Below are 16,483 nucleotides of genomic sequence, written 5' to 3' on the forward strand. Positions count from 1 at the left end.
AAGTTGATTTCTGCGTCCATTTATATTTTGAAATAATAAGTGAACACGGTGAATTTGATTTCTCTAATCTGCTTAATTAGCGATTATAAATTCGATTCTTGATTTTATAAACATAACCACTTTTGCAATAATAAAACGCAAGGCCGTCAGTTTGACATAAGTCAACCAATGTCATTATCGTCCCACAATGTGGTCCCAAGTCCCAATAGTGCCGAGTCGTACTCGTAACCAGTTTTCCTTATTGTTCAATTAAAATAAATTAAATACCAATAACCTCCGACTAAGGTCGTCGCCGCTCTGATAAACTGGCATCTTCCCTTTGAAAATTTTCCTATTTCGTTATATTTAACGAGAGAATGAGTGATCTTTTTGTAAGCCGCGAACATGTATTGCAGGGGGGCTATTTCCATTCCACATTGCGAAAACTTCAAGAGCCCGACACCAGTATTGAGCCTCACAATATTATGTACCCAGTTTTCTTACTGTAAGTATGTTCATTACCCTAGAGTTTCTAAAGTTCTTCTGCTTCTAATCTTTTCGTAACTTCGGTAAATCAAAGTTAATCGTTAATCACGATGAGTTGTAGTTTTTAAGTAGGTATTTAGTTATACGTACGGTAACTGCAGCATTGTTATATTTGTAATGGCTACTTAGCGCTGGAAATGCCCATAATATACTGCAACAGATTTTTAGTATTGTTGATTTCTTTTCAAACCATATTCCTGTCCTCAATTAAGCCCCCAATGACCCTCGATCTGAATCCTTTAGGTTTCTAATGTTTTTTGTAGCTTATCATATTAACGGCAATGGCCTTAAGCAATATAGTATCCCATATTTACTTCAAAGTTTATTGTTTTCGAGATATTAGGCACCAAAGTTTAAGCCAAAAAACTGGTTTTCTGGCCATAACTTTCGTGTTAATTACACGAAACACTGAGCTACGAGACATACTCTTAATAGCTTAATAGATAGATAGATAATTACAGTGTAAACTCTATATAGCGACACTCAAGGGATCATACGTTTTTTGACGCTATAGAAAGTTTTCGTTATATAGAGAGAAATTAACATTAAAGTAAAGCAATATAGATAACAAATGTATACGTTATAGTGACTGAATTGTTATATCGAGTGACGTTATATGGAGTTTACACTGTATCTGGATAATTTGGAATCCTGAATTCTATAGTAATTTAAATTGTATTTTTTCTTATTTACTCGTAATGCATGTTATTTATAAGATGTAATGTTTTGAAAAGACGTGTCCCACCGAGTTTGTTGCCGGTGCCTTTTTGGGATACCTTCCTCCAATTGAGGGGGGATTTAAATCTTCTCAGGGCAGAGGTGTAGGGTTAGAGCCGGCGTAGCTTTATTTGACGTGCATAAGCGCATTGTAATATGTCTACTTGAATAATAAACTATCTTTACAGCACATATGGTGCTACTTTCTCGCACTAGTGCGTAAAAGACCACTTTTCGTGCATATGTCGAAAGTTTAAAGGGCCATATGTACGGTAAAACGTTGTACGATACTCGTGCGAATAGGTAATAAGCAACTCGTGTCGATTTATAACACTCCCTGTGATCGTGTTTTAATTTATCGCCACTCATTTCGAATTTCCTCTTTTCCGCACTTGTATCGTAAATAACTATTATCCTTGTAAAATGTTACCTCTTCTGATTACAGGGAAAATGATGACGCTATCCAACCCGTGGCCAGCCTGCCAAACGTGAACCGGTATGGTCTGAACCAGCTCATCCCGGTGCTCACTGAACTGGTGGAGGAGGGGCTTAAGTCCATACTCATATTTGGCATTGTGGAGACTCTACCTAAGGTATAATTATTTATTATTATTATTTGTCTGTGACCATGGGGTCCGGGACCTTTGGAAGGCATGCGTGGGGCCGAAGCCAACAGCACAGAGGCCCTTAGACAAATTAATCTAAAAGCAAGGGATACTTATTATTATTATTTCTTTATTATTGGGATTATTATTTCATTTAAGACAGGCAGCTGATGCTGGTACGTCTAAATCATAGTTCACTTAGCACGATTTCACAGTTATTTTTAAGCTTTTAGAATAGAATAGTGGTATTTAATTTTTAAACACAAATGGCGTTATTCATAAATGGTTGTCAAGTATAACAAGACCTTGATAATCGAATTGTTGGTCTTTATCTTACATTTTGACATTTGTGTTTCTTAGAAAGGGACAAAATTTAACAAAGATTTGCTGAGTTATAAAACATAGTACGTGATAGTATTGACAGAAATCGTATGGGGAGAACCAACTTGTTCAACGGTTCAATTTTGTCAAAGTTCATCTAGCTATAACATGAATATGGTGCATCATATCCAAAAAATAATATAACCTTTTTTTTATTACGAATTTAACCTAGTAAGTCCTCGTGTACTTGTACAAGTACAAAATTACAAATTAAATTCGAGTTTTGAACTCATATAGAAATAAAAGAGTTTCATATAGAAATTCAAAAGCGCTAATATTGACATGAAAAAGAGATGCAGATTCAAACCGACTTAATAACTAACAGGATAACGGATAAAATAGATGAAAAACTGAAACCTTTAATGGAACAAAATGAAACATTAAAAAAGAAGGTGGATCAATTGGAAAAGAAAATAGAATATATGGAAAAAGAGAAGAAAAGCAACAATTTAATAATACACGGGCTACAAGAACGGGAAAAAACCACAACAGAACTAATAAAATATGTGCAAGAAAAATTCCTGACAGAATTAAACATATCAATAGAAGCTGCCGACATAAACAAAATTTATCGTATCGGAAAAAACAAAAAAGGAGAGAAGCCAAGACCAACACTCCTATCCTTTGTGAGTGGATGGAAGAAAATGGAAGTACTTAAAAACAAGAGCAAGTCAAAGGAACTACAGCTCACGGAGGATTACTCCAAGGAAATTTTAGAAAAGAGGAAGGCATTAATACCACAACTAATTGAAGAAAGGAAAAAAGGAAAGGTCGCCTACATAAAATACGATAAACTGATAGTTCAAGAAAACGAAAACTCAAAAGACAGTAGAAAAAGAGAACTGTCTATTTCCCCATCAACTAACCCACAGTCAAAAAAACTACAAACCTCTACCTCATCAGGGAATAACAGAACGAACGCATTTGATCTAATGAGGGCTAGATCTAACTCAAACTCCTCTGATTATGTGAGGCAGCGGCCAGTAAACGGACCGGAAGAATCGACATAGCAACTAAAACCACAAACAACTAAAACATTAGGTCCCAACCCGGCTGGTCTCCGTGGGACGTCAGACCATCACCCTCCATCAAAGAAAAATAAATCCCGAATAAACAGAGAACCCAAACTCAACTGCCACAAGCTAAACAAAACTATAAATATATGCACTTATAATGTGAGATCCCTGGCAACAACAACAAGGTTGCTAGAGTTAAACAATGCCATTAAAAAACTAAACTGGGATATCATAGGCCTAGCCGAAGTGAGAAAAATGGGAAGTGCCATAGAAGAACATAGCGACTACATTCTTTGCCACATTGGAGAAACCAAAGGACATCATGGTGTGGGTTTTCTCGTGAAGAAAGTATATAAGACCCAAATAACAAGCTTTATAGGCATATCTGAAAGAGTGGCTTTACTAAAAATGAACTTAAATCATGGCCCACTGTCATTAATTCAAGTATATGCTCCAACCGAAAGTGCGGATGAAGAAAAGATTGAGAAATTTTATCAGGACCTGAAAAAAGCACTAGATATGGCAGACAAGACCTTTCTAATCATGGGCGACTTCAACGCGAAAATTGGCCAACCAAGACAACACGAGAACCCAATAATGGGCAACTATGGATATGGACAACGAAATGCAAGGGGTGAACGCTTGATAGCATTTGCTCATGAGAATAAACTCTCCATACTGAATACCTTTTTCAAGAAGAAGGAATCTAGAAAATGGACCTGGAGATCTCCAAATAACAAATCAACAAATGAAATTGATTTCATACTTAGCCCAAACCCCAAAGTAGTAACAAACATAGAGGTCCTCAACAAAATAAATTTCCCATCAGACCATAGGATGCTGCGATGCTCACTGAAAACAGAACAACCTAAAATCAGTAGACGAAAATTTACATCCACAACAAATAAGCTGCAGACTGCGCAAGACAAAGAAAAATATATACAAAATTTAAAAAGAAACATAAAAACTCTGAGTGAAACAACTGAAAACAGGGAAAATGTTCAAATCATCAGCAACACATTAGAAGAAATAATAATAAAAAGCATGAACATAGCCAAAATGCCTGATAAAAGTAATAATTATAAAATTATCAGCGAACAAACATTCAAGTTAATTGAGAGGCGGACAGAGCTGCTAGCTACAAAAAATAAGTCAAGAGAAATGAAGAATGAACTTGGAGAACTATTCAAAAAAACAAGTAGAGCACTCAGAGACGATTACGAGGTCTACAGAAAAACAGTAGTCGAAAAAAATATGACAAAATTCCGTAGCACCAAGAGAGCATATAAAGACCTCTCAACACATAAGAACTGGATACAGGGTTTAAATGATAAAAAAGGTGAATCAAGAGATAGAAATTATATAATAAAACATGCAACAGCTTTCTACTCCGACCTATATAAACAGCCTACAGATACAATACAATATGAACAAAATAACCCTGCTCTACAAGTAATGGCACGAACATCAACAGTAAACCCAATAGACTCAAAGGAAGTAATGGTGCATATCAAAAGATTAAAACCTGAAAAGTGCCCAGGCCCGGACCAAATCACAAATGATGCCTTAAAAATCGGTGCGCCTATATTAGCCGAACACCTTGTCAACATTTTCAACAGAGTATTGGTAGAGGAATTAGTTCCGACACAATGGTGCCAATCCAACATCATATTGCTTTACAAAAAAGGAGACCCGCTGGACATCAGCAATTACAGGCCAATCAGCCTACTTTCCTCAATCTACAAGCTCTTCTCATCAATATTACTAAGCAGAATAGCACCAGAAATTGACAAAAACCAGCCGATCGAACAAGCCGGCTTCCGGCCACAATACTCAACAATCGACCACATACATGCCATCGAACAAGTTGTAGAAAAATTCAAAGAATTCCGAAGACCACTGTATGTGGCATTTGTGGACTACTCAAAAGCATTTGACAGCTTAATACACGCATCAATATGGAACACATTAAATAAGAACAAAATTAATGAAAAATACATCAACATCATAAAGAACATCTACTCCAACAGCGTCAGCAGGGTGAGACTGGAAAGGCTAGGAGAGAAATTCAAAGTCGGAAAAGGTGTGAGACAAGGAGACCCCCTCTCTCCAAAACTTTTTATAGCGGTGTTGGAAGAAATCTTTCAAAAACTTCAATGGGAAAAGGAAGGCATATGGATATCAAATAAAAAACTAACACATTTGAGGTTTGCGGATGATATAGTTTTATTCAGTGACACTGCCAAAGGTCTGGAGACAATGTTAAAGAGGCTAAATTCAGAGAGCCAAAAAGTGGGCCTACACATGAACGCGTCTAAAACCAAAGTTATGACGAACAGTCACAAAAAAAGTATAACTGTAGAAGGAAAACAAATAAAATACGTGGATAACTATGTATACCTAGGTAAAATGATTTCCTTTGACCCCAATAGCAACATAAACGAGGTGGAAAGAAGGATAAACATAGCTTGGAGAAAATACTGGTCACATAAAGAAATCCTAAAAGGAAACTATAGTTTAAAAATAAAGAAAATAGTTATGGATTCCTGCATTCTCCCCAGTTTAACCTACGGATGCCAGACATGGGTCTTCACCGAGAAAGTTAAAGAAAAAATTTTATCATGCCAACATGCAATGGAAAGAAGCCTATTGAAACTAAGAAGAATAAACAAAGTAAAAAACATAGATATCCGGATGAGAACAAAACTGACAGACGCACTACAGTTTAGTTTAAGACAAAAATGGAGATGGGCTGGACATTTGGCTAGATACAAGGACAAGAGATGGACCATACAAACAACCAAATGGAAAGGCCCACTGGGCAAACGTAACTCAGGAAAACAAAGAAAAAGATGGGTCGATGACATCATAGCAATTGCAGGAAATACTTGGGAGAACAATGCTACAGACAAAGAGAAATGGAAAAAGATGGAGGAGGCTTTTACCCTCAAGGGATCACACATCATAAAAACATAACAAAAAAAAAGTCAATTTTATAATAGATGTGCGAGAAACAAAGCTTAAATAAATAAATAAATAAATATTGACATGGGACTTACGAGGTTAGTAAGGATTATTTCTTTCATTGACACTTTTTTCCTACATACATTGTAATATACTTTCCCCAAAAAAAAACTGTCATCCGGGGCATATTTCATGCTAAAGGGGGGGGGGGGGGGGTTTGCGTCAGGTTGAGGGGATGGGACACTAGTGTGTATCATACTACATTTATTTCAAGCTGGCTATAATTTGTTTTTCAAAAAACACAATTTGACCGAATCACACTAGGAGCATTCCATCGTTACGTAAGAGACATTCGGACCCATTTTTTCGACTTTCCGAGCCTGGTTCTTTTTCGGCTTTCCTTTTTACAGTGTAATATTGGTATCATCTTAAAGCTGCTTGTTTTCTTAATAAACTATTTAATTTATCGACAAAGTAATTCGGAATTAAAGCAAATATTTCGTAAGCAATTCGCAAGCAAAATGCGCCAATACTTTATCCTACACGCAGACATTGCATAAATAAAGAATTTTGTTTAAAAAAACTAGATGAAAAACTTACCGTTTTCAAGGAATGCTCCACTACTGGCTAGGCTTTGGGAGGCAGGAGGCCGTGTTTACGAGGTAGTTTAAAAAAACCGGCCAAGTGCGAGTCGGACTCGCGCACCGAGGGTTCCGTACATTACATAATTTAAACAATGTATTTTTTTTATGTGAAACGTGAGTGAAAGATAAATTGCGGTTTACGATTTATGACGTATTAAAAAAAAACTACTTACTAGATCTCGTTCAAACCAATTTTAGGTGGAAGTTTGCATGTTAATGTAAATCATATATTTTTTTCAGTTTTATCATTCTCTTATTTTAAGGGGGGGGGGACACGTTTTACCACTTTGAAAGTTCGCGCAAACTATTCAGTTTAGAAAAAAATGATATTAGAAACCACAATATCATTTTTGAAGACCTATCCATAGATACCCCACACGTATGGGTTTGATGAAAAAAAAAAAGTATAGTTCTTATAGTTTCAGAGAAAAGTGGCTGTGACATACGGACGGACGGACAGACAGACAGACATGACGAATCTATAAGGGTTCCGTTTTTTGCCATTTGGCTACGGAACCCTAAAAAGTGTGGCACTGTAATGATAAATATGAGTTTACTTTTACAATCGCAAATCTGTTTTAAGCCATATCGAAACCCTGAGAAATCTCACAAATTAAACTTCTTATATTTCAGGATCCAACAGGCTCCAGTGCGGACTCACCATCCAACCCAGTTGTCAAGGCTCTCCCCATCCTGAGGGCTACATTCCCTTCTCTGCTCATAGCTACGGACGTGTGCCTCTGCCCGTACACTTCTCATGGCCATTGTGGGGTGAGATTGAATAGGCTAGATGACAAATTTTCATTAATGGTACTAATCATATTAAATATATTAATAACGGGTCACTCACGTGTTTTAAGTCGAGAACGCTCGACATGTTTCACTCCGTACCGAGGACCGTACGAGGAGGAGGAGGGGGAGGGAGGTTAACACGTGAGTGACCCGTTATTAATATATTTAATATGTCTGTGTCTCACGGAAGTTTTGTTATTAAAATGGTACTAATCGATCAGGTGTGTTTTTAGGATCAAATGTCTATATGGGACCTATTGTATTAAAGCAATACAAAAGTCAGAAATGATAGTCAAAGTCCGACAGTCGAAACTCACTCGCGAAACGCTCCTAACAAAACGATAAGTGAATGTGACGTCAAGGTCACTGGGAGCCCATTTTGAATGTAATGTAAAATGTTTTGAATAGTTGCTATACAATCTTTTTTTGGATAATGTAAGGAATCGAATGGTACCCTAACTTTTTAGCTTTTTAGAAGTTAAAATTACTTAAATATTGAAATTATTATTTTAATATGCATCTACAATATTGTGATAAATTACTCATTTGCTATCTATGGTACTTGCGCGATGACCCAAAATGTTACTAGATTTTGTTATAAAATTCTAAGTGTGTCATCATCTCTATTAGCTAGTTCCAATTAAATATATGACTGAGCCGATAGCTCTACAACACCATCAGAAGGTCCAGGCTGTGACCCCATAGTGGGCGGAGGGGGGTAGCTAAATCACACACACGAGTCCACAGTACAATGTTTATAATGAATAATAAGAAATCACTACCACTGGTTACCTAAAACACAACAGTGTGTAAATAAGTTTCAAATAACACGAAGAATTCACAATGAGTTTATAAAAGTTCTTAGACTAAATGTTATCTAGAAACGGAAACGAATCCGTGAGTCAAGTGGCAGGTACTTAACGTTCACACGAATCACACAGCGCCGCGGCTACGAGAGAGCGCGCGACATGGCTTATTAACCGTAGCCCAAATCTTAATGCGCGCTCCGCACCTCTGGCAAAGTTTACAACAAAGAACTAATAACTAATTTCATTATACGTACCATACCGAGACTCACGGCTACGTTCAGCGGTGTTTACAATAACCGCCCCGTTTCAAGGGACAAAGGCAACCTCTGTGACGATCACGCTTAATGTTGTTAACGTAAACATTGGGCCAGGAATGCGGCGGGTCACCTGTCACGGGCCCCTGGCACTGTAAGCTTACAGAGTGCCCCGCGCCGACATATATATATACTCATATGTAAAACCATTATCTACAATATCTTTCCCGTCGAATGATAGTCCCTGTCACAGGAAAAAATAATTGGTGGAACATGTTTCTACCATATTTTTGTTACTTAAATCACACACATTTGGACCCGGGTATGTCCTTAAACTACGTCCAAAAGAGAGGTATGGGCACTGTGAATGACATCTCGCTTTGTGTGGTAGGGCACAGGACAGCGGATGTCATTCCAGATCTAGAGCAGAGCCCAACTGGGGAGGTACCTCCACCTTACAGAAAACCGCAGCCAAATAACACTAGACCCTACTAATAGTGTTGTGTTAAAAAAAAACAATAAAATAAAGTACTAGGTACAGAAGGTTCACTCTCTACAAAACGCGTCTATTACGACAGATATGACCGCTAGGTGGTGCAAACGCGAGCAGGCGTCCGTTCCGTAGCGGTGCGCGGCAACCACTATGGCTAGACACCAAAATTGGTGTGGGCCGCATGTACTTGTAGCGACGCGACGAAATCGCGGAGAGAATGAACATTTGTAGATTTTTTTTGGTTGTTTACTTCCAAAAAAAATTCTACAAACATTCTAACGTGACAGCTACTTCATATAAAAACGAACTGTCATAGTGAGTATAGGGACCATCATGAGCTACGTGCCGTCCTAATATGGCGACTAAACAAAGAGAAAAGCCAAGCTCGTGCAAGGTATTCTCAATACAATATACTGTTAGAGTTAGACCAAGAAAAGTCTGCAACGATTTTGTATACGCAGTGCAAGTGTTATTTATATTTTTTTTTTTTTTTGGGAAACATACAGCACATAATAATACAATAAGGTAAAATATATAGTTAGAACATAGGCCAAAAGAGTTTCCACTTATAGTTAATTACAAAATTCCTTTGCTCCGAAAAAAAAAGTACAATTATTAGGTATTTTGAATAAGTAGTAAGTTGAATTTAACAATAACATCCAGTAATATTCCACGAGCACGATTAAAAATATAACAAGCATAATTTAGAATTTGGAAAATAACAAGCACAATTTTCAATTTAGAATTTGAAATCAAATAGTTACAATTACAATAACAATCATAACAAGACAACACAAGATTACGTTTTTTTTTTACAATTTTATTACTAGCTACAAGTTAACGAAATTTGACATTTTTTTATATATTTTTGATATGTCATAATTTCATAGAAGTTTGACGTTTAAAATGACACTTGCACTGCGTGTGCTATAAAAATCGTTGCATACTTGTCTTTGTCTGACTTTACGCTGTGATTTTGCTCCAGACCACCAACCAAACCACCAAGGCTCTGTTGGGTAAAATTCAAAGGTCGCTTTGTATCAGGTACTAACTGACGCTGGTGCCATCGACCACGCAGCGAGCGTCAAGAGAATAGCCCAAGTCGCCCTTGCCTACGCTAAAGCAGGTAACATTTCGAAATGTTTGTGTTTTTTACCAAACCTTCAGTACTAGAATGTATTTTAAAAGCAGATCGCATAATTAACTCGTCATCACCATACATTGAGACTCCCATACTAATGATGATGATGAAGCTCTCCTGACCGATTTACCCAAACTAATATAACATGATTAAGGTCCCCGGCAAGCTCGGTTCTCCATACAAACGTAGTTACGCTCTCATTTTAAAACGACTAGCTAGATTACTATGAAACTTTGTACTTACAATAGGATAAGACTTATCTATGTCTGTAATTAGTTTATGTTGCTTCCGATACCATAGTTAAAAAAATACAGCTAATTTAAGTTTTTAATACAAAACTTGTTTTTGCTGTATTTCGTTTGTTTTATAAACTCGAGCTAAATATATAAACTAATAACAGACCTAGATCTACCTCATGTCATTGTATGTGCAAAGTTTCATTACAATCCAACACGTAGTTTTAAAATGAGAACGTAACTCCGTTTGTATGGAAAGGTGAAATTCGGCCGAGCTCTCCGAGGGCTCTTAATAAACACAACCGCCCATTTTAGTAGCGTCCGCGTAACAATCTGTACCTACATTTCTAAATATTCTTCACCGGAATTACGGATGACAATTTGAAGCCTTAGGCCGAAGAAAATCAATTTCCCATCTGATTTTGAACGTTATTTCAAAGTGATAGGGTTCAATTTTGCATAATTTCTGACACCCATATGCTTTATAAAGAGTTACTAAAAACTGTATGTATAGGTAGTTAGTTACTAAAGGTTAGACAGGAAATCAGAAAGAAATGCTATGGTTACAGGCGCTCACGTGATCGCTCCGTCGGACATGATGGACAATAGAATAAAAGCTATCAAGGACGCTCTCATTGCCTCCAAATTGGACAACCAGGTAATCCATACTAATATTATAAATGCGATAGTCTGCCTGTCTGTCTCTGTGTTACCTCTTCACGCTTAAACCGCTGAACCGATTTAGAAATCAGACCAGAGAAGACTCGAACATTTTGCAACAATTTTCAATACCAATTCTTTGTTGGCTTACTTGCTACATTATACTCTTTATAATGTATACTAGCTTTTGCCCGCGACTTCGTCTGCGTGGAATCAGTAACAGCAGCTAGAGTAAGTTTAGCGCCTGAATAAAATGTAATAGCAATCATTCAATTTGAGCGTAAGCTTAATTGCTTGACATCAATTATCAGGCAATTCATTAAATTTCTCAGTTCCACCCCCCTTTCTCTTTAGGGATGATTTCCGACATAAAAACTATCCTATGTCCTTCCCCGGGACTCAAACTATATCTATACATCTCTATGTCTTCTCTGGTTTGGTACAGATATAGTTTGAGTCCCAGGGAAGGTCCCTGTGTCTGGAGTTAGCAGTTCTCGCGCCGTGTAAATGGGGCTTAAGTTTCTACAGAAGGCTCACAAGCTTAAAACAATTAAAGTTTCGGCATATTGACTATAGAGTCCAAAAAGTAAGTAGGTAGGTAAAACGAGGAAGCTAACCACGAAGAACCCTGTAAAACGAATCCCTAAACCAGTAGTGACTATTACATATTTTATTATTTCCTAGGTTTCTGTTCTATCGTACTCGTGCAAGTTCGCGTCGTGCATGTACGGCCCGTTCCGCGACACGATGAAGAGCTCCCCGATGGAGGGCGACCGGAAGTGCTACCAGCTGCCGCCGGGGAGCGCCGGGCTCGCTGCCAGGGCTGCGGTGGGTTATACTGGCAACTTAGTATCTTGCCTAGTCCATATTATTGCCTTAGCAATTGATTTTAAACTTGGAACTTAGCTAAGCCTTTGACACTGTTGGCCAATTATAATAGTTCTAAAAGGTATATTAATTTTGTAAATTTGTAGTAAAAGTGCGAACAATCTTAAATTGCTTTTAAACTACTCATGAAACTGGAAACAATGTGTAGGAGTGCAAAGAAACAGAAGAACTACACAAAGTGTTTAAGGCGCTATTACTAAAGGGAGTACCGCAAGGATGAATTTTAGGCCCTGTATTATTTTTATTCGATAAGTTACTAATAAGAGCTCGCGCTCTCTCATATTACTCGTGCAAATTCGCGTCGTGCATGTACAGCCCGTTCCGCGACACGATGAAGAGCCCCCGATGGAGGGCGACCGGAAGTGCTACCAGCTGCCTCCGGGGAGCGCCAGGGTTGCGGTGGGTTATAACTACTAGCACCATGTACCTTGCTCAGGCCATATTATTATCTTAACAATTGGTTTTAAACTTGAAACTTAGCTAAGCCTTTGACACTGTTGACCATATAAAATAATAGGTATATAATATTTCTAAGAAAGGTATAATCTTAAATCTGTTGTAAAAGTGGGAAAAAATCTTAAATTGCTATAGATGTGTACTCTCTATGATTAAATACATTAAATTTAGAGTTGTAAAAGATTTTCAATGTCATAGTAGAGTACTAAGGGGGCATCCCCGAATACTAACAAGATTTGGTGGTGTAAAAACTATCCAAGCGTCAAAATGTAATTATATGAGATACATGTTTCGCATTCCGAATAAGTTTCTATAAGATATATGTATTTGATACAGGCTCGCGATGTGGCTGAGGGCGCAGATTTTTTGATGGTAAAACCTGGCCTGCCGTACCTGGATATCGTTAGGCAGACCAAGAACCAGTTTCCTACCCATCCACTGTTTGTCTACCAGGTATGTTAACATGTTTTTGTAAACTGTAATAGATGTCAAAGAAGAAGTGACGAAGCCCTCCAGTGGTGAAGGCCGGATTCGAACCGGCGTCTTTAGCTATCGCGGCTGACGCCATGAACCCCTAGGCCACCTCGCCACGGCGGTACCCGTCCTAATTTCTCGACTATATGCTTTAGTAATCTAGAAATTGGGACTTTTACTATGGGATCAACCCCGAAATTGCGAAAAAAATATTGGCCTTTTCATAAATTTTGGCTGGTCCATTTTCTATGGGAGGGTAAATTTTTTTTTCGCGATTTCGTGGTTGGTCCCACAGTGAAAATTGCTCAGTATAATCCCAAAACGTCCCTGGCAACGGGAACGCACTTATTTTTTAGCCACCCTGTTATCATAATTTTAATTTCTTTTCTCTTCTTCTTTGTCGGTTTTGCAGCTCCTGTTACAATTTCTTTATTTCCTTTACATCTTCGTTGCAGGTTTAGTTCAACTTTGTAACTTTTTTTTATTGCTGTGCAGGTGTCCGGTGAATACGCGATGATATGCAAAAGCGGCGACACCAGTGAGATCCAGAATACATTGATGGAGACATTGACGTGCATGAGACGTGCAGGTAAGCCTTATGCCTCGTCTACACTATCGGCGATGATAGGATGACTGGCGGGCACGATAGTGTAGAGGGCATACTCGGCAGTCCCCGCCAGTCATCGTCTATCATCGCCTGCGACCCGTGAGTTGTCGGTTTTTTGGCACGCATCAAAGAGAATTACCGGATGGTTGCGTTGTACAGGCGATCATGTGGATGCTTGCACGATGATCTTGCCGATGATACTATCAACGATCATCGCCGATAGTGTAGAGGCATTACATCCAAGCAAACATCTGTGTTGACATAGACTAGATAAAATGTTTAGCCGTTAGACGTTACCATAGAGTAACTTATACTAGAGCGGTACTGTCATAGTAAATTTTGTAACCCCAGTAAATTCACTGCCATCTGTCGACACACTTTAAAACTAAAAATGAAGATTTATAAAAATACGATAAAATGTCTTTAAATATGGATAAATGATTTTTTTTATTTGCATTAATTATTTTTATGATTTTGTCCCATGTTTTTTCACTGATATGCGTTAAAATTGTTAAATAACAAACGAAACCGTCAACGCCATCTATACGACAGTTGGCCAAAGCTAGTAGCGCCCTCTGAACGAGAATCAAATTTTCTTGATTTTCGAGGCACGTTTTTTCTTTAGACTGTATCTATCTATTACGAAGTTATATCTATCTTTGACGTTACGTAATTTTTTTACATTCATAAAATGGTAAGTGATAAATATTTAAATGCTTATGTATGACATAATTTGCCGGAACAGAGAATGGTACATACTTTTGACTTGTAGTCTGATCGGCTACATTACTTAGGATGCTGACTGTATTACGTATCGTTTTCAATTGTGTGATTCATTTCTAAACTAAATATTTGTAGCAATAGAGGCTAATTGATACCTATTAACAATCATCTGTTGGCTGTGTGGTGCGGGTGCTTATGCTCCATTTGCAGAACGTCCTAATGTACACGGAGCATAAGGACCTTTCTCTGATGGAAAGCCACGCAAAAGTAACTGCTTGTCTGTCTGTTACCTCTTCACGCTTAAGAGTCCCCGGCAAGCTCGGCCGAATTTCACCTGCCCATACAAACGAAGTTTCGTTCTCATTTTAAAACTACGTGTTGGAATGTAATGAAACTTTGCACATACCTATACATTGACATGAGGTATATCTAGGTCTATAATTAGTTTATATAGCTCCAGTTTATAAAACAAACGAAATAGAGCAAAAAAAGGTTTTGTATGATAAACTTAAATTTGCTGTAATTTTTATGTATGGTATCTGAAGCTACATAAACTAATTACAGACATAGATATACCTTATCCTATTGTAAGTACGATGTTTCAGAGCAATCTAGTTAGTCATTTTAAAATGAGAGCGGAACTACACGCCACACGACTGAACGCGCTGGTGTAACTAAATGTGATTTTGACTCCAATGTATTGGCCCCATTCGTAGTGCTCGTAAGGCCGGTCTTTACGAAGTATATATATATGTCTATGATAAGAACATGAATTTGATTGTATAATTATATAGACTTATCTCTACAGGTGCCGACTGCATTATAACCTACTTCGCTCCACTGGTGCTCTGCATAATAAACAAAAAGTTAAATGTGTGGTGTATGAAAACCTCCTCTAGCTATAGCGGTTAGCAAAATGAAACTGCACTTTATGTAGAAAGCAAGCCGCTTTGCCCAGTGATAATAATAATAATAATAAGAAAAAGAATAAATAAAGAGAATAATAATAAAAGCCTTTATTAACAATCTAACTTATTTGTAGCTCAATAAATAAAGTAAATATGTATTATTTTCTTTTTTTACCTTTAAATATAAAGAAATATCATCAAAGTTGTCAGTTTTGATGAGAGGGGGCAGTTTCGAATGGGTGTTACGCGCTTTTTGTAATGCGTATAGTTAAAAAACTACTCAACGGATTGTCAAGTTTTTTATTTTATTTTGTAGCTAATATTATCAGGTTTCATTTAAATGAAAGAATATGTGACCATACTATAGAACATTTAGTTGTTATTTTCAGTAGAAGGAAAAAAATAAAAAAATAAAAACATAATTTTCTTAATATTCGGCCGCCATCTATAATTTCTTAAATGGTATATTTTTTTCCGATTACAGGTGTCAATACGAATTGATTGATATATCAATCACTAAAATCGGTGCACCCGTTTAATGTCTACAATTATTTTTAAATTTACAGCCGCCATTTTGGAAAAGGTCCGCCATCTTGAATTCTAGTGGATGAAATTTGTGTTTCCTCGGATGAAATCATTCTGATTGGTCCCTAGTATCACTGGGCAAAGCGGCTTGCTTTCTGCATCAAGTGTAGCTTTCGATGCTAATATCGCCGTAACCGTGTGTGCGTGTCGCATAAGCATAATAAATTATATAAGATGTCTCTTGATTAAATTTGACAGCTGTAATGATGATATACGAAATAAATAGAATATAAAGTCTGACCAGTAATATATGATCATTGTCAATAGGGCGCTGTTATTCTCATGTATGGGGTGACAGTTCAGTATAGTATGAATAAAATTCAGTGACATACTTATTACAAATTTCAAAAATGGAATGTCAATTCGAACACTTCACTCACACATTCAAAAGGGGCTTTAGCTAAGTTTTTTGTAGGGTAGTCTTTTAATATTGGCATTAAGAAAGTGCCCTTTTTATATTTTTTTATACATTTAATTACTGTTTTTTTTTTTAATCATGCTTTTCTCTAACTCGAAAATGTAGAATCTCAATAACAAACACACTGTTTGTTGTCCAAAAGAAAGTGTTAATGTAAAAATAAAAGCACTTGATGCCATAGGGCATT

General features: G+C 37.2%; 2 protein-coding genes across 2 annotated transcripts; both read left to right on the forward strand.

Annotated features, from left to right (window-relative positions):
• The first annotated feature begins 202 nt into the window (after positions 1-202).
• Positions 203-15,345, forward strand: LOC134755180 (delta-aminolevulinic acid dehydratase). The gene is made up of 9 exons (XM_063691686.1): positions 203-484; positions 1,688-1,835; positions 7,486-7,623; positions 10,245-10,326; positions 11,147-11,235; positions 11,922-12,065; positions 12,918-13,034; positions 13,551-13,644; positions 15,194-15,345. Exons 1-9 carry the CDS (start codon positions 357-359, stop codon positions 15,295-15,297), a joined length of 1,044 nt encoding a protein of 347 aa, XP_063547756.1. The 5' UTR covers positions 203-356; the 3' UTR covers positions 15,298-15,345.
• On the forward strand, positions 2,522-3,238 carry LOC134755025 (uncharacterized). Its single transcript, XM_063691504.1, has one exon. The coding sequence runs from the start codon at positions 2,522-2,524 to the stop codon at positions 3,236-3,238; it is 717 nt and encodes a 238-aa protein (XP_063547574.1).
• Positions 15,346-16,483: the final 1,138 nt, after the last annotated feature.

The sequence above is a fragment of the Cydia strobilella genome, chromosome Z (assembly GCF_947568885.1).
Source record: "Cydia strobilella chromosome Z, ilCydStro3.1, whole genome shotgun sequence".
In the NCBI taxonomy this organism is placed as follows: domain Eukaryota; kingdom Metazoa; phylum Arthropoda; class Insecta; order Lepidoptera; family Tortricidae; genus Cydia; species Cydia strobilella.

What these genes read in the sequence shown, in the direction of transcription:
- LOC134755180 (XM_063691686.1), top strand. Translation starts at nt 357, where the DNA reads ATGAGTGATCTTTTTGTAAGCCGCGAACATGTATTGCAGGGGGGCTAT. An exon ending in CCTCCAAATTGGACAACCAG is followed by an intron (nt 11,236 to 11,921) that starts GTAATCCATACT and finishes ATTATTTCCTAG; the next exon opens with GTTTCTGTTCTATCGTACTC. An exon ending in ATCCACTGTTTGTCTACCAG is followed by an intron (nt 13,035 to 13,550) that starts GTATGTTAACAT and finishes ATTGCTGTGCAG; the next exon opens with GTGTCCGGTGAATACGCGAT.
- LOC134755025 (XM_063691504.1), top strand. Translation starts at nt 2,522, where the DNA reads ATGCAGATTCAAACCGACTTAATAACTAACAGGATAACGGATAAAATA.